At 39.1% G+C, this 19,411-nt stretch overlaps 1 protein-coding gene across 2 annotated transcripts in view; it reads right to left on the minus strand.

The window, feature by feature from the left end:
• The window catches only part of STK39 (serine/threonine kinase 39), a 331,699-nt gene that overhangs the window by 89,180 nt on the left and 223,108 nt on the right, over positions 1 to 19,411 (minus strand). For both annotated transcript variants that reach the window (XM_069080684.1, XM_069080683.1), the window contains exons 13-14: positions 15,526 to 15,588; positions 11,850 to 11,917 (exon numbers count right to left, since the gene is read on the minus strand). In XM_069080684.1, coding sequence (XP_068936785.1) covers positions 11,850 to 11,917; positions 15,526 to 15,588 — 131 coding nt within the window. The remainder of the gene's footprint in view (positions 1 to 11,849; positions 11,918 to 15,525; positions 15,589 to 19,411) is intronic.

Raw genomic sequence — 19,411 nt, forward strand, 5'->3', positions numbered from 1 at the left:
GGAAAAGAGAGTGGTCAGCAGCATCCAAAGAAACAGGAAGGCCAAGGAAGGTAAGGACTGAGAAGAAGCTACTAGATTTGGTGATGATAACCATGGAGCAGTTTCAGTGGGACAATAAAGTCAGGAGCCAGATTTCTGGGAATAAAGAGAGGGAGAAGAGAACTAGTGCAGGTACTAAATGGGGTCAGGTTTTTCAAGGACATTAGGTACAAAAAGGAGGAGAGTTATGGTAAGGTCGCTAGTGGGGTGGCAAGTAGATCAAATGAGATTTTTTTCTAAGGAAAGCAAAGATTTGGGTCTCTAGAAGTAGGGAAGGACAACAGTAGATAAGGATGCACTAAATAGTAAGGGAAATAGGGTGGAGAAAAGGGGAAGGAATGAGATCAAGGGCACATGTGAAGAGAAAAACCAGCTTTGGCATTAGACTAGAGCAAGAGAAAATGGTGGCTAGAGGGTTGGCCGATGAGGACAAGAATGGAAGGGGTTCTTGGCAGATAAGAGTCAATTTTTAATGAGGCAAAGCTCTTCGCTAAGAGGGTGTAAGGAAGGGGTGCTTTTGAAGGCTCTAGGAAAGAAAAGGACTGAAATAGCTATTGTAGAGAGTGGGACAGAAAATCAATTAGGGAAGATTTTTAAAAGCATTGTCTTACTGCAGTGAGGGTCCCACTGAGAATGGACAGCATAAATTTATGGTGGGTCTAGTCAGCATAGTTGTGAGATTTTTTTTCAATTTCTGGTCAATAGCACATGAGTAATAGATGAGGTAAATGGTGTTAAAAAAAATGGAGGATTGGGACCTGGAAAGGCAGAAGTAGGACAAGGGAGCAAGGAGTCCGAGAGCAGAGGACAAGGGGCAGCTAGGTGGTGCAGTGTGATGGAACACCAAACCTGAAGTCAGGAGGACCTGAGTTCAAATCCAACTAAGACACTTACTAGATGGGTGATCCTGGACAAGTCTCTTAAATCGGGATGCCTCAAAAATGCAAGAGAGAGACAGACAGGCAGAAAAACAATAAGGACAGTGAAAAGTTGAGCTGGTTTGCTAAAGCTTCAGGATTAGGAAGGAAGAAAAGTATCACCAGAGCCTGACAGAATGCTACAGAGGGCATAAGGATGAGATGTAATGAGATGAGAGAGAGAGGAGTGAAGGGAGAATGAGTGACAGAAGACCATCATCATAAAACAATGCCTGATTCTGCGACCTCAGAAGTACCATGCTGGGTGCTTCACAAATGTTACTTCACTTTATCTTAACAATGCTGGGAGGGAGGTGCTATTATCACCCCCCACTTTACAGCTGAGGAAACTGTGACAAGCAGAGGTTAAGTGACTTCTTCAGGGTCACCTAGGTACTAAGTGCCTGAGGCTGGATATTAACGCAGGACTGCCTGACTATGGGCTCAGCATTCTTCAAACTACGGAGTCACCTAGCTGCCAGCAAGCTGTGGAGCTCCTCCTCCTCCCCGATCCCCGATTTATCCTAACTTATCATACAGTGCTCAGAACATTAATAAGTTGAGAAAAGAAATATGTTACTGTGGCAACAGGAAAACCAAAAGAACATGAACCAAACAGAACACTGCCTTAAAGGTGCACCAAACTCATTAAAGATTATAATGGTTAATGCTACCTTTTGAAAATAAGTCAATAAAAATGTCACATACACTTGACTGCTAAGATTGGTGCCTATAATCATCACTATTTTATAGGGTGAAGATGACAAACAAGGTAATTGTAAACACAGACATACCATCTTAGCAGAAGAGACTTCAGAGATTATCGAATAAAGAAAAATCTGACTCCTGGCTGGTGCTCTGGGTGGCCTGAACTCCCTCCCACTAACTCATAATATGAACTCCTCAGCCTCTTTATTCTGATGACAGTCATCAGATCAAGAAGTCTTTCTAAGGATGAACCAAGATGTGGATAGTAATGGTAGAAATGAATTAGTGATATAAAATTAAAATAAATATGTAATTTATATTTGAAGCAATTAATCTACTATAATTATGACTACCCATTTTACAGATGATAAAAGATATCAAGATCCCCAGAAAGGCTAATTTCCAGTTGAGTTTTTTTATATTTATGAAAAGAAACTGTAATTAAAAAAAAACTCCTGCAATAATTTTCACACTGAATGACAAAAATACCTTATTATTTCAGTCAACCAGCAAGTATTTATTTCATGCCTATTGTGTGTCATATGCTATGCTAGGCGCTAGGTATAGAAAGGCAGAAATGAATGGTCCTTTTTCTTTAGGAGCCTGCATTCAGGGGAATTCATGGGGAAAAACATATACACATATAAATATAATATGCATCTAAACACACATACATATATACACATGTGCATATTATGAATATATGCATGAGACTACAACATCATTGTTTTAAGGAGCTCCCGGTGATAAAATTCCCTCTACTGATGTAGATCACCAATCTCTCAGTCACTTTCAGGTTAAGAGCTTTGCAAGAGACACTGAAAGGAAAAGTGATTTATTTGCCAAGGATCACAAAGCTATTACATGTCAGAGATGGGACTTGAACTCAGATTGTCCTGACTCCGACACGAGCTCTTGATCTACCAAGTCAAGCTACCAAATATAAGGCAGTAGGCAGGGGAGGAGGAATTCCTATATTCATCATACTCATATTCTAAACACTGAGCACGGTGTCTGAGCACATAGGAAGTACTGAATAAACTTACTGAATTGGCTGAATGGTAGGGTTTAAAGCGAGCTGGATTGAGATCACCTGGGTTAAAATGCTGACTGTGCCACTTACTAAGTGTGGAAATGAGCAAATGACCTTACCTCTTCGGCCCTCAGTTTTCTCATCTGTAAGCTAAGGAGGCTGGACTAGATAATCTCTAAGATTTTTTTCTAGCTCTAAATTTAAAATCCTATTAGCTGAATATCAAATATGCTGGTTTACATTATACCGAGCACTAAGGATGCTCCCAGGATTAAGGAAGTCCTGAATAAGAATCACGAAGGATCTTCTTGTATAATGAAAATAATCTTGTAGAGTTCTACTTCTAGTTGGGGATGTGATTCCTATCTCCAGCACACACATGACAAAGAGGCAACTAGGGGGAGGAGTGGTGAGAGGTCAGGAAACTCAAACGGGGTCTCAGACACTAGTCATGTGATCCCGGGCCGATCCCTTAGACCTGTTTGCCTCCGTTTCCTAAACTGTAAAATGGGGATAACAACCTCCCAGGGTTTTTGTTAGAATTAAAGGAGACAAAATAGAAAAAGCACTTAGCACAGGGCCTAGCATATAGGAGGTGCTATATAAATGCTAATTCCCTTCTTCCTTATAGCCAAGATGATCAGTCAAGATGTAAGACAGAAATTCCTAAGACCAGAAACCATCCCTACAGATGCAAGTCTTCTTAATAACTTTGAAAACATGGAGCAGTTGATTTTTTCTCTTTAAATGTCACAGATAAAGAAAGCATACAGATAAGTTAAAAAATGAATCTTACTCTTCAGGAGAAATAATCTATCTCCTTACACTGTCAGAAGGATGACCTCCCACATGCTCCCTAATAAGCTAAGTGATGGTGTTAGAAGATGAAACCGTTCCCAAAATTACAAGAGACAATGCCAATGAGAGTAAGCAGGAGGATAATTTCTAGGTACCTGTTTTACGTCTCCTCATCACCATGTATTTATTCATAGCGTTTGTGTATGCCAAAGATTTCGGTAAGTGCTGGGAGATATGTGAATGATAAGGAGTCTTAGCCATTGCTTTCTAAGAACTCTACCCCTCCCCTGACAAACCCACTGAAACAAAAATCTGAGAATTTAAGTTTTCCAATGATAGACCATTGAGGCCACAAATCAACCAATTAAACAATATGACATATAAACAGCATACAACTGTGTAGAGGAGATAATGTAGAGAATGGGGGCTGAGATGCAGAAACACAGGGGATACAGACAATAGAGGTGCCTCTACTTCCTTTCTCTCTCACCATCTTTTTTTAACACTCTACAGTCTGGCCTCCTTCCCGGCTCAGAATCAACCAAAGCTGCTCCCTCCAAAGTTACCGATGATCCCTTCATTGCCAGATATAAAGGCCTGTTCTCCATCCTCATCTTCCTTGGGCTCTCTGCAGCCTTGGACACTGTCCATCACCCTCTTCTTTATACCTTCTCCTAAGGTTCTGGGACACTGTACTAACCCGGTTTTCTTCCTACCTGAGCATTATTTCTCAACCTCCTTTGCAAATCTGCCTGCTGACCACAGATGTACCAGGGGGCTCTGTCCTGGGTGCTCTTCTAAACTTTTCCTTGACATCAGCTCCCATGGATGCAATTACCTCTTCTATATTGATAATTCTCAAATCTACTTACCTAGCCTTAACACCTCTAGGCTCACATCTCTAAAATATTTCCCTCCAGACTATCTCTCTTTCTGAACTTCCCTAACAATATCAAGGGCACCACTATCTTCCTTATCACCCAAGCATGCAACCTAGGTGTGACCCATGCCTCCTCACTCTGTCCCCCCCACCCCAATTTGTTGCTAAGGCCTGTCAAATATACCTTCGTAACATCTCTCATCTATGTCCCCTTCTCTCCTTTGACATTGCCAGGATGCTAGTGCAGGCCCTCATCACCTCAAATCTGGAATATTGCAATAGCCTATTGGTTGGTCTTCCTGCCTCGGGTCTTTCCCCACTGTAATCTACCCCCTACTCAGCTGTCAAACTGATTTTTCCTAAAGTCCAGATCTGACCACATCACCTTCCCATTTAACAAACACCAGTGGCTCCGTATCACCTCCAGGATTCAAATATAAAATTCTCTGTTTGACATTCAAAATCCTTCACAATCTGGTCCCTTCCTATCTTCCCAGTCTCCTTATGCCTTACTGTACTAACAGTGACAACAGCTTCCTTCCTATTCACTGAACAAGACACTCCATCTCCAGACTCAGGGAATGTTCACTATTCTCTTCCCATGCCTGGAAAACTCTCACTCCTAGCTTTTCGGGCTTCTTCCAAGTCTCAGCTAATATTCCACAGTCTATAGAAGCCTTTCTTTACCCCCCTTAATGCTATTGCTTTACCTCTATTGCTTATCTCTGATTTATCCTGTTTATCCCTGTTTTCAATTTTGGGCCCCTTGATGACAAAGGATGTCTTCTGCCTTTCTGTATATTCCCAGTGCTTAACACAGTGCCTTTCATATAAAAGGTATAGTGAAAAATGGGGCTCTGAATCCTAAGATCTAGATATGAGTCTCAGTTTAGTTACTTTCCAGCTTAGTGACCATGGACAAAACCACTTAACATCTCTGAACCTCACTTTCTTTCAGTGCTAACTCTATATGATTCCATAACATGACCTTCCTGCTTCACAGGACTGCAACAGACAATAGAAACCTAATCTTAAGGGCACCCATAAGTGCTAAAGGCAATTCAGAGTCTTGAAGAAGGCTAAAATCCATCAGATATCTTGAAGAGATCCATCAGAGGTCAAAGGCTTTACTTCCATAGACTCAAGAGCTTGGGAGATGCTGTCTGCCAGGGCAAAAAGTCTTCCTCTTCACACCTCTACCCACACTTTCGTCCCACTTCACCTCAGGTCTGACTTTCTGTAGTCCTTTTTGAATTTCCTAGTCCACTGAAACCTCTGGAATTCACTCTCTATTGATGACAAATTCCCCTTCACCTTAGGGCTTTTCATCTTCCATTTTTTTGAAATCTCAATATCCCTGCAAATATGGTTCTCTTCAGAAAATACTGCATCTCTGGCTACATTTTCAAGTGGGTGCTGTTCTTCCCATGACTGCCAAAATACTGGGCTGCTTCTTGCTCCCCTATGGCTACTTTTGGACCCTTCACCACTCACTCTGTAACCTCTCCCTTTCTTTTTTTTTTTTTGTTTTTCAAATGCTTTATTAACTTCTGATTTACATCATTCATTTCCACCAGATTTTGAGTTACAAATTTTCTTCCTGTTTTTCCCCTATCCACCACCCCAAAACAGCAGTCCCACAGGATATCCCTTCCTCCAATCTGCTCTCTCCCATATTTTCTCCCATACCCCTTTTGACTTTTCCAGTAGGGCACAGTGGATCTCTATGCCCCAGTGACTGTACATCTTATTTCCCAATTACGTGTATAAAATAGTATTAATAATAGTGTACATATACATATATATATTTTTAACATTTGATTTTAAAACTTTGAATTCCAGATTCATTCCTTTCCTCCCTTGTCACCCACCCTTACTGGGAAGATAAGCAGTTCAGTATAGGTTGTACATGTGTGGCTAATGTGAAACATTAACAGAGTAGATATACTGTAAAAGACTGACTATATTTCCCTCCCTCTTATCCCACCTCTGACTTGTTCTATTCTCTACTTTGATCCCGTCCCTTTTCAAAAGTGGGTGCTTCCAACTTCCCTCCCCCCCCAGCCTGCCCTTCCTTCCATCATCCCCCTTCTCATTCCCTTCTCCCCTACTCTCCTGTAGGGTGAGATACCCTGTTTAGTGTATATGTCATTCCCTCCCCAAGCCAAATTCAATGAGAATAAGGTTGACCCATTCCCTTTTGCCTTCCTATTCTTCCCCTTCATTGTAACCATTTTCCCTTGCCTATTCTAAATAAGATAGTTTACCCCATTCTGTCTCTCCCCATCTCATTATATTCCTCTCTCACCTCTTAATTTCACCTTTTAAGTATTATCCCTTCCTATAAAATTGGTCTTGTGCCCTCTATGTATACCTGTAAACATATGTACACACATTCACATATGTATTCATATGCTCATATACCCTCATATATAGACACATACACATATATACATACATATATATATATATATATTTCTATTCCCTTCAACCATTTTCACACTGAGAAAAGTTTCATCAGTTACAATTATTGTTTTTCCACGTAGGAATGTTAATAATGATATTGATGATTATGATCTCCTAACTTTTCTATTCCTCCCCTTGGCTCACTCTTCTTAGAATTACTCCACATCTCACTATGATCACTAGTTCCTCTGAAAGCTCCTACTGCTTAAATGTATCACTATTTGTTCTAGCAGGGGGCTATCTCCAGTCATCCTGATCTACATCTTGCCATTGGACCCAGATGGCTCCTGGGGAGAGATTGAAGCTGATGACTTTGCACTTTTCACTTAAATCCAGTTCAACTGCAAGTCCTAACTTCACCTTCCTGACGTCAAGGTCCTATTTAAAAACAAAGGACAAACAATTATCCATGAGAAGTAGTAGCTACCCCCTGAGGACCCAGCCAGCTAGTTCCAGTTGGAAAACACAGTTCCTTCCTTCTTCCCTCCCTCCCTCCTCCCCCTCTGTTTACATAAGGAATCACATACTTACCTCCAGGTGCTCTACCCAAAGAATTATAAATTTTGATAGCTGAAACTTTTACAAGACATCCTGGGGTTTACAAACTAGATTTCTTTCTTAAGGATCCTGCCTTAAACCCAAATCACTCTGGCTCTCATTGATTGGCCAACAACAGGTCCCGGCTCAAGCCCAATGATGTCGTCATTGTTTGGGTTCTGATGACTCAGAATGAGTGTCAATAACAATTGTTTCTGTTCTGGCCAGAAACCCTGAGGAAAGGAGAAACCCCTTCAAGACTGATTTTTTTTTTAACTAGGTAAAAGAGGCAATCATTCTCTGCCTCATTTCTTAACTAGCCTTAATCACTTAAGTGGTCATTGCCTCAGACAAACAGACCTGCTAAAGAGCATAGCTTAAAGGTTAAAAAGGCTCTCCCACTGCATCCAGGCTGATTTCCAGTCATCCTGACCTGTATCTTGCTACTAGACCCAGATAGCTCTGGAGGAGAGAATCCTTCACTTAAATCCAATTCACTTGCAAGTCATGACATCACCTTTCTTATGTCACGGTCCTCTGGGAGAATGAAAGACAAACAACAATGATTTGTTCTGGTGTTATATTGTTCTAGGCCTCTTTTTGCTTTTCACAGAGCTGATCCAACAGATGAACCAGTTCCATACTTGAAATCCTTAATTCTACCACTGTTCAAAACCTAAACATCTTTAAACCTGGGGCACTACAACTTATATGTAAACGTTCTATAATTACCCCCCTGGTAGGAGCTATAAAACCATGCCAACTGAATCCATTATCAATTTATGTTATCTAATCCCAACTAGTCCTTTCTGACTGGTAATCCTTTCAATGTTCCCTAAAGGATAATTCTCCCTTTTTTCCCCAGAAGCTCCCAGAGTCTCTCTCAGACCTTATTCTCCTGGGATATGGATTGCATCAATCAATCAAGTAAGCAAGTATCTAATAAGTGTTCCACCCACTATGAGGGACATGGGGGGGGGGAGGGAACAGACGAACAAAAAGTTCCTTCCCCCAAGGAACTTACAAGGCAGACATACATATATAAGTATGTATATGGCATATACAAACCAGAGACAAGGTAATCTCATATGGGAAAGCACTAGCAGGTAAAGGGAAGGGAAAAGAACTCCTTCAAAAGTCTCTTGCTTTAATGGGGAACTGAGGCCACTCAAATGAGCTTCTGCGGTTCTCCTACTACAAAACTGAAAATCCTCCACATCTTGATTTGGCATCTCCTCTTTGGCTCTAGTCTCTAAAGAAAAGGTGGCTTTTCTTCTTGTCCCAAAGCTAACCCCCCTCCAATTGCATCCTGGGCCCCAATGGCTCTGCAATGTCTTTCTCTCTTCTATCAATCTTAAGGGCTTCTTCCTACCTATGTATAATTACCCCCATTTAAAATAATCAAACAAAGAAAAAAACACAATCTTGTTTCTATATTTCTGCTGTTTTTGTCCCATTCTTTACCATCAGGCTGCCAACTCCATCACAAACAGAATTACCATCTCTACAATTACCAATGATCTCTTAAGTGCTAATTCAAATGGCCTTTTTCAGTCTTCTTCCTCCTTGACTTCTCAGTGACCTGTGAGACTTCTGAGAACCCCTTGCCCAGTTATTCACTTTTCTTGGATTCTGAGAAGCAAATCTGCTCCCCTTCTCCTTTACCTACTGACTGGCCATTCCCTTCTCCCTTGCAGGTCATCATCCATCTTCCACCCCTTAGTATGTGTGCACTTCGATAATCTGTCCTAAGCCATACTCTCTTTCTTCTTATCCTTCTCATACTATACTGTATTGATCACACTAGCCTCTATCATATCAATGATTGTTCTCTATGCTGATGATCTCCAAATCTATATGCAGTCCTATCCTTAATCCTGACTTCTATTTCCATAGAGCCAACAACCCAGTAGACTGCTCCACCTTACCTGGTTGTCTCTTAAGTATATTACACTCAATATATATAAAATAGGGGCGGCCAGGTAGCACAGTGAGTAAGAGCGCCAGCCCCGGCATCGGGAGACCCAGGATCGGTTCCAGCCTCAGATACTTGGCACCACACAAAATAACTGGCCATGTAACCTTGAGCAAGTTACTTAACCCCAATTGCTTTAAAAAAATTTGTATGTATGTATGTATAAAAATAGAACTTTTCATGTCTACCCCTAACTTCAAACTTTCCTTTTTCCTGAGGAAGGCAACACCATAGGTTTGTAATTCTGAAGTTATATTGAACTCTTCCCTCTTCCTCATAGGTCACATTCAATCAGCTGCCACACTGTATCAATTGTACCTTCTTAACATTCTGCACACGTCTCCTTTCGTCTCTGCCATGGCCACCACCTCATTTCGGCTCTCATAAGCTTTACCCTGGATTATGACAATAGCCTCCTATTTAGTGTTCCTGTGTAAAATCTCTCCACTCTCTAATCTACCTTCCAAATGGCTGCCAAAATAACCTTCTGAGGCTCAAGTCTAAATGCATTACTTCCCTGATCAAAAGCCTTCAGTGTTCTCTACTGACATCTAATGCTAACTCATAAGCCTATTTGTTTATGTCTTTACAATCTGACTCCCACCTCTCTTTCCAACTTTAGTTCACATTAGCTCCTTCACACACTCTGTGTTTCAGTCAAATTGGCCTAACAGTGCTTCTATGAACTCAACATTCAATCTCCCCTGCCTCCATTGTTCTTGGACAAGAGTCTTTATATTCCTTCAGGGTGTTCTTCTCTCCTTTATTACTGACAGTTCCCCTTTAGTTGTTAATGCTTTGTCCCTCCTCAAACTCCCTTGTATTTACTTATCTCCATGAATGTTGTTTATCTCACAGTTGTCTGTAAGCTCTCTGAGAGCAGGGGCTTTTGTTACCCCCAAGGCCTAGCATACTGCCTTGAACATACTAGGCAGTTAACTGAATTGAACTGTAGAAATATGAGATTAAAATGAGATAACACATGTGAAAGCATGCTATAAACTGAAAGGAAACATACTTAAGTTATTTATGTATTTATAGTTCCAGCATATGGTCAACAAAGCTTAATGTTGATTAGAGTGAAAAAGCTAGTTGACGTTCAGTATTCAGCGCAAACCAAAATGCCTAACTAAGCTTTGGATATAGATTAGATTTTGTGTTTGTATCTTTTATGATTGATGAAGCAAATTAAGTTGTTCTCCTCTGAAGAGAAGACATGCTGATTTATACTAAATATGCACTGGACCATCAAATTAATGTTGGACATTAACTGGCTAATGTTGTACAATGCTTGTAGCTAAATATCGTCATGATATAGATAATATCAAAAGCTTCATAACTCATGTCACCATACCAACTAACATTTTAAAAGTTAAAATTACTGCCTAAAATCTTTCCTTAGGGATAAATGTGCATTAATGCACTGTGTCCAAAAAAAAAAAATCTGTATTCAGGACATAAGATGTTTTTTTTTTTTAATTTCAGATCCATAATACTGCTCGTACAAAAACACTTAGTTCATCTTTTTATTTACATAATTAACTAACCAACTACATGGGACTATGTAATATATTATAATGATTATTATAAAAAGTGACAAGCATCACTTTAGATGAAAAATGTGTATATATACTACGTGCATAGTATATATTATATACTATATACATACATACATACACAGAGCTAGATATTGTATAGCTATAATCTATGTGTTTATATATATATATACATATATAACTAAAGATACACACACAAAACAAACAAGATGAATATGCATAAATATATATGTATACACACACAGAAAGAGAGAGAGGCATTTTGCTACTTTGTAAACTGGTCATTTTAGGAGGAAAGTTTATGAAATGTTTAAAGAGTAAACTGATCTTATCACAAAAATACTTAAGGACCAGAAGTTTCATATCTGATTCTATTAAAAAGCTCTTTAAAATGCAGCAGCTTCTATTCACTACATAACTACAAAGACTAGACATAGTCTGGAGAGGCACCATATTTGTATCTATTTCCTAGAAGACTGAATGTTCTTTCAAAATATATCTGTCATTTCTCCACAGTGGTTGATCAAACCTGCCAGTGAAAAATGTTCTGAGCAGGCAACTTGTAATACAGCCATGGTTTATTTCTGTCTGAGACTGACTGGTGAAGTGTGAAAGAAACTCATTAAAAATCTCTCACTGTGATCCTACATTGCAAGGGGGCTGGGGGGGGGGATGGGAAAGGGAGGGGGGGAACCTTTAATGAAGGGTACACCAAGTTTGAAGTCATATTCATATTATGCTTTTCATTTTCTTCTTCCTTAGTAAGCAATTAGAACATAGCAATTAGTTCACAGAATACTGCATATAGCTGGCCATACTGGAGATTAAAGAGGTTAACATTTTTATTTCATATGCATATCATGAAAACTTAATGAGGTGATAAGAAAGAAATAATACTCTAAAGACAAAAGCCAACACTTTAAAAAGTTAAATTATTTACCTTAATCTTAAAACAAGATTCACAGCACAAGAAGTTTCTGTAAATTCTTCATTAATATTAGGCTGACCCTTTAAAAGCAAAAGAGTACAAAGTGTTATAAGACATATCAGGAAATAAGTAAATCACCACTCACTGAATTAAGATAGCACTTTGTTCCTGAAAAGCACTGTATGTACACCATCTCATTTACCCTCAAAATACAAGCATTAGAAATACAGGGCTACTAATTTCCAGAGAAAATGTGGATAGAAGCTTCAAAACAAAATCCTAATTTTCAGGATAGGAAAAAAATTACTCTGGTATCTCTTGCGAGGAAGAGAAAAGAAGACAACCATCAAAAGAATAAGTCATGTTTTTAAAGAGGAATGCTTGGCCTGCTGCCAAGTGGTCCCTGTCCTCACTCATGGAATGTGTCTTCTCTTCAAAACATGAACAATGAGGAAGAGACAGTAAGGAAAACAAAGCGGGAAGGCTACCGTGGTACAGTAGAAAGAGACTGTTTTCCAAATTAGAAAGACAGAGTTCAAGTTCTAATTCTGACATATACCAACTAGTAGGACTCAGGGGAGCCAATTAACTTCCCTGATGTTCCATTTCCATATCTATAAAATGGGGATAATATAAACTGTGCAACCTATCTGACAGGGTTGTTGTGACAACCAAATGAGGTAATATATATATGAATCCTTCTGTAACCAGAGAGCACACAACTGTTTGGTTATTGCTCGTTACTATTACATACTAGAGGCAAAATGTGTTATCTTTTTTTAAACCCAACTTTGTTGTCATCCTAGGTCACTCAGTTTGACCCTTACTGAAATGGGGGCTCTGCACTGATACTTCACCTAGAAAATCCCATCCTTCTCATTCCCCTAAAGGTGATCCATTTATAGGAACTCATTTCCTTGCTGCATGGCCTTCCCTTTACTCACTGACAATATCTTCTTAGGAACTAGTCACTTATCATTCAATTAAACTTCTGGTTTGTCTGAAAATGTTCACTGGAGGAATGGTACGTACCTATAATAGTGTAGGAATTTGAAAATAGGGGTTCTAGCTGTAGGAACATGGTGGTGAAGAGCACAGTGCTGAACTTAAAACCAAGAAGGCCAAAGCACAGGTTTGATTGCACTGCTCCCCTGCCCAATCAAGTACAGTGACTCCTTATCACCTCTAGGACCAACTACTGACCCTTCTATTTAGCATTTAAAATCCTTTACCACCTGGCTCCAAACAAACTTCACAATCTTATTACATGGGACGACTCCCTGTTACACATGCTTTGCTCTTCCTTAACTGTCCTCTTCTTACTGTTTCTCACATGGCACTCCTTCTCCTACGTCCACAATTTGGCACAGGCTGTCTACTACACTTGATAAGTCTCTCCTTACCTCAGACTCTTAAAATTCCTAGTATCCACCAAAACTCAGCTTTATATACCTCCCCTCTGAAGCCTTTCCTGGTTCCCCAAAACAGTAATGCCTCCCACTCCGAATTATCATTTGTTAAATATTTATATGGCTATCCATTATCTCCTCCTATAATATATAAAACTCCTTGGGAACAAGGACTATTTTGGTTTTTGTCTGTGCATTTTCATTGCCAAACACTGTGCCTGGAACAGAGAAGGTGTTTGATAAATTTTTCTTAATTGATTTGATAACTGTGTCATTACCCTTAACTTCTGCTTGCCTGTTTCCTGATCTGTAAAATGGGGATAACAGTAGCTACTCCCAGGGTTGTTTCAAGAACCAAATGAGATAATATTTGTAAAATGCTTAGCACAGTACTTGTCATACAGTAAATGCTATGGAAATACTATTTAATTATTACTGCTATCATCATCATCATCATCATCATCATCATCATTATTAGTTTTTTCATCTATAAAGTGAGGATGATGATAAAATCTATCTCACAAGGTTACCTACAGGACCAAAGGAAATAGTACATGTAAGATGCTTTGCAAATCTCAAAAGGCTACATAAATATCATGGAGTAGTAATAGTACTAAGGAGTAGTTGTAACAGTACCAGGTAGTAGGAGTAGTAGTAGTAGTAGTTGTAGTAGTAGCAATTGCTGTCATAGTTGTAGTCATAGTAGTAATCATTCTGCCACCAAGTAACTAAATGTGACTCCAGGAAGACCATTTACTATCTCTGGGTCTCAATTTTTTCATCTATTACATGGGACCAAGGCTGGCTTGGAGTAAAACTATGTTTGCCAACCCGAACTATTCTGTAGACTAATAAGACATCCAAATTCCCTTGAGGACTCTTAGGTCCTCTAGTATTTTACCACAGCTACTCTCAGCAGTGCAAGGGACAGGGACCAAGAAAAAAAAGAAAGAGGGAAAGAGCCAAAGGAGAAGTATTTGGGAGAAGTTAGTCTACGTTTTGAGGTTTTAAGCTGTTGGGAAACACCAGCCTAGATGATGGCAAAAAGACTTATCCCACCTATAAAAGTTCAGTGTATAGGGCAGCCAGGTAGCACAGTGAGTAAGAGCACCGGCCCCAGAGTCGGGATGACCTGGGTTGAATCTGGGCTCAGATAATTACCACCACACCCAGAAATAACTGGCCATGTAACCTTGAGCAAGTTACTTAACCCCAATTGCTTTAAAAAAAAAAGTTCAATAGCTAAAGAGAACTTACAGCCAAATCTACCTACTAATAACTGAAGCCTAAAAAGTTTAAATGATCTGCTCATGGGCACACAGGTAAAAGTGCTAAATGACAGCCCACTTCTTACAGCACTACCCTGCCAACCTGTTATGTGATTTTAATCCATAGTCTTCTAAAGAAGAGAAACTTAGGAGAATGTGACTAAAACTTTAAATGGATCCGCCTTTTTCAAAGTGAAAAATCATTAGTTCTGTGCAGCCCTGGTGCCACTGTATCTCTTCAGCATGTGGCAGCAGATAATTTGACCAAAATCACAGTAAGCTTTCAAAGGAATGAATGATACTAAATGGTACTGGTTCTTAAGTGAACACGTAAGATTGTTCACACAATTGGCATTTGCTGTAATTATCTTTAAAGGGTCTGACATTTGTTTTAAAAGTAAAAATAGGGGGCAGCTAGGTGGCGCAGTGAGTAAAACGCCGGCCCTGGAGTCGGGAGAACCTGAGTTCGAATCCGACCTCAGACACTTAACATAAAAAAAACTAGCCGTGTAACCTTGGGCAAGTCACTTAACCCCAATTGTCCTCCAAAAGAAAAAAAAAAGTAAAAATAGAAGAGACGAAAACAGCTTGTGAAGTTTGCTAACAAAGAATCAAGCAATAATAAGAAGTAAATGAAAATCAGGCTCCTAGATCAGTATTCTTCTCTAAAATAAAAATAAAACAATGAAAAAAATCCCATTATTTATTAGTCATGAGTTACAAGGTTGGAATATGGCATCAGCTTTTCACTATTTTCATTCCTTTTATTATTTCACACAACAATAGCAATTTTGAAAAGAGTGTAGGAATCCATTTTGCTTGGAGGACCATAAGCCATGATAAATAATTAATTGTTCTCCCACACTCCATTTATTCAAAACCAGAAAATTTACAAGTCCATGATATGGAAGCATATTATAAAGTTATAAAATCTCCGTACTGAAATACTGGTGTCTTTGAAAATTCTTCTACGAAGTATCCCAAATCTAAATGAACTGTGCATGTACATACCTGAGAGTCCTGTATAGAAAGTGACTGTATCTGCTCAGGTATACTGCTAGCATTCACTGTGATCTGTCAAAAGAGTAATAATGTTTTAGAGTACTTAAAGGCACCAAATTTGTAACATTAAAGTCAATCTGATGATGATCAAGCCTTAATGATCAGAAACACAACTACTGTTTTCAAAAGAAATTAAGAAAAGAAATGAGTGACAGAAAACATGTTTTGTTTGACATACCAAAAGTGATAATGGAAACAAGGATAAGACGCATGTTATTTGTGGCATAATCTGATAAAATATTAAAGGATCCTAAATTAAAGGATGCTTGCTTAGCAGAACCTTTGTAAAGACCCTTTAATCATTACCTTGAAAACGTATCAAAAGGAAGATCTAACATATATAAAGGTAGTTTTTTTGGTGTATGTGTTTTTTCCCCATCAGAGAAACACGGATCCAGAGTGGTGTGCAGAATTTCCCCCTCAAAGTCTGAAAGGTAAGGTGCACTAGTAAAATACCCAAGTGATTTTCTTCTCCAGTGCTACTTTCCTGACCTCTGTTCTATAGAATTCTAAAGACCCAGAACTCCACAAGAAGCAGCAATTACCAATAAGAAAGGAGATTGCCTATATTTAATCTTCTTATCAAATCCCAATGATCAGATCCCATAAACAATGCTAACTCTGAGGAAGTTTTCAAGGATGCAAAATCTTATTTTCCAGATACACTCAAAATGACTAAGAGAGTAGATTGACCTGAAAATATTAGATCTTTATTTCACTATGCTAAAGGCATGGGGCAGAATCATGTGATCACTTGAGGTGTCTTTTAGTTCGGATTCCACCTCCTTAATTAAGGCCTAATTGTTCCATTCTTCATGAAACACCCAAGTGTTACAGTTTCAGATAAGGAAGTAACCTATAATTAGTCATGGAACCATTGTAGCTAAATCCTTTTTTCCCAAGGAGGTCTAGCAGAATGCTCTAGTACTCAGAACTTGACTGGATTATATTCTGGATTTCCCATAAATTCTGTCTTTTGTCTCAGAAGACAAAACTTCTACACAAAGTCCAGACCCATCTTGGAACAATGTAGAAATAACTCAGTTAACAAGAATAGCTGGGTTAATTTTCTGGAAGTTAAATGAGGGTTTTAATCTGTTTTTGCACTGAAACAAACCCAGAAAAAGTCCCTCTTGTCTACCTGCCTCCTACGGTGCCCTCGAAGGCATACAATTTTACCTGTTAGCTGCTGGGAGGGGCACATACAGGCAAAGCAGGTGTGTGTGGTGGTCTGAGGAGTCCCACAAAGGGCTACCTTACTAAAATCTCCTCTCTCCACTCCCCACTGGCTGGCCAGAGTGTCTAAAATGCTATCATTTGGGATGTGTTATCTGAGATTAAGGCAGTGATCATTTTCAGCAGCTGCTTTTGAAATATGAACAGTCCTATGAAGGGAAACATACTGAGCTATTAGTTATGACTATTTTAGTATAAATTTGAGGGCTAGAGCAGTCTCCAATAAGGGCAAAGACACTAGATGGAATGAGTGTTCTGAAGGGGGAAGAAGGCAACAATTTTGGAGTTTGGGTAATGAACAGTAGGTAAGTATCTACAAAGAGGAAAGGCTTCCAAAGAGAGGAAGCTAGGAGGTGAGGTCAACTTTTTGCCTAGGAATTACTTTTATCTTTCAACTCTGTAATTTTAGAAATACAGCCCAATTCTAACCAAAAAAAAAAAATTTACTTAGTAAAGAGAGCATTCAACACTAAAAAAAAGAAATTTCTTTGGACTGGTCCTGTGATGTAATTGTTACAAAGAAAACCAAGTAAAGAAACTTCCTGCACCACTTCAGATCCTCCCTTTTTCTGCAACCAACTGTATTAAAGAGTCACTGTCCCATATATAGCAAAGAGGGACCAACTGATGCAAGTCAGGGTGACGTCACCCAGCCAGGACATGTGAGAGGCCAGCTATGTTGTCTCTCACATTTTTAATATGGGCTTTTAAAAATTATAGATGATGGTTAGCTCTAATGACTTCAGTTAATCATAACAAACCTGAACTTAAAAATAAACTTTCCACACACACACACACAAAAAAAAAACAGAAAGTTATTAAAATTTATGGAAGTAATTACTGATAAAAAATAAATCTGATTAGATATGGAAGTAGCTAGCATGGATCTAAAAGTCAATTGTAGCCATTGAAAGGTATATGTTTTAGTGGGCGGAAAAATGAGTAGTGCCTAAATCTCAGCATGTTTCCAGTTTCCTAGCCAAAGTAATGAACTTGGCCTGAATCTAGGCTGTGGAAGTTGAAAGGAGGAGCTCCCCTGAAACACAACACTACAGGCTACTTATTGTAGGCATGACTAAGTTTAGGACAGTAGCTGCCACACCAGTTCACCCTGCTTCTAGGCCCCTTAACGAACACATCTAGAATTTTTACCAGGTATTCCTGAAGTCCATCCTCATTTTCTGAAAGGCTCAGGCTGTGCTATTAGTACAGATCTTCACAAATGCAGGACAAAGACTGTCCCTGGTTTTTAGCCTGGACTTGGGAGCGTAGGGCAATGCCAGATGCTAATCTTAGTGCTTCTTAATGAGAACGCTGGCTACGAAACACTGACCTCACAGGGATGTGGGGCATACAGCAGTAGGTACTAGAATCAAAATCCATCTTATTTCCTCTTAGCAAAGAACAAATGCAAAACTGATAAAAAGTTGTGCTTCAAATTAATTTAATGGAACTTTTATATTAAGTGTTTTACGTTTATGGTAAGCAGCACCCATGGTTAGAGAGCTGGCCTTGGAGGCCAGAAAGTCCTGGGTTCAGGACCTACTTGTGACACACTGGTTGGGTGACCCCAGGCACATTCTTAGCCTCTCAGCGTCCCAGATGCAGAGAGACACAGTGGGAAAGGAAGTTATGTCACCTAAGAGATACCTATACTAATGAAGTAGCCAAGTCCAGTCCTGCTCCCCATCACTATGTGGATGGCACTATCCTCAGTCCTACAGACATTAGCCAGACCTCCAAACTGCAGCATAGTTCACAGCATGGCTAAGTCCCCAAAGGGCTAAAGGGCTATTTTGTATTTTTTTGAATATCACCAACAAACAAATAGCTTTTACTATGCTTTCCTAGGCCTTCAAAAACAACTTGTTGAACAAAGAAATGTTACTTTTCTTTAATCTCACATATTACACTAAACATCACCGAAGGGTGACAAGATAATGCAATAATGAAATGACTATTTCCTTTTTCTCAAATTGAATCATGTGCTGAACACCTGACCATCTGGTGTGAATGGTGGCTCACACCACTGGTGGTGTGAACTTTGGCAAGTGATTTAACTTTTACTGCACTTTAATTCTCTCATCTGTAAAATGAGTATAATTTGTTATATCCAAGGTTACTGTAAAGATCAAATGAGAAAGGCCATGTACCTCAAGGACTTTGTAAACCTTAAAGCAGTATGTAAACATAAGCTGTTATTAGTATAATCTAGGTGTCTTATTCTTTCCAATGCAAATGCTTAGCAATCTTGTTAGAAATACAATTCCTGTTTTTTCATCATTGTCATCTCTTATGCTTAGAAGAGAGAAAAAGGAACAAATCCATACTTGATAGTCAGAAGCTGATGCTCCTCCTGAATTTGATTCGGGCAAGAAACTGAAGAAATTAAGGGCAAAGGTGTTTTTTTTTTTTTCCATCATTGCTCTCAGTTAAAGAAAAGGACTTCACAAAAGAAAGGCAGATTTGGGAAATGAAATGCAAAAGATCTTCCAAGTTAATCAAAAGGCTAAATTGACAAGGAAAGGGTAGGGAAAAAAACTGTCTAAGAAAACCTACCAAATTAGGTGTCACAGACAGTAGCTACAATGAATAAAGA

This window comes from Petaurus breviceps, unplaced genomic scaffold, assembly GCF_028583685.1.
Source record: "Petaurus breviceps papuanus isolate PSGF00001 unplaced genomic scaffold, PetGlider_PUasm1.0 91133, whole genome shotgun sequence".
NCBI classification, from domain to species: Eukaryota; Metazoa; Chordata; class Mammalia; order Diprotodontia; family Petauridae; genus Petaurus; species Petaurus breviceps.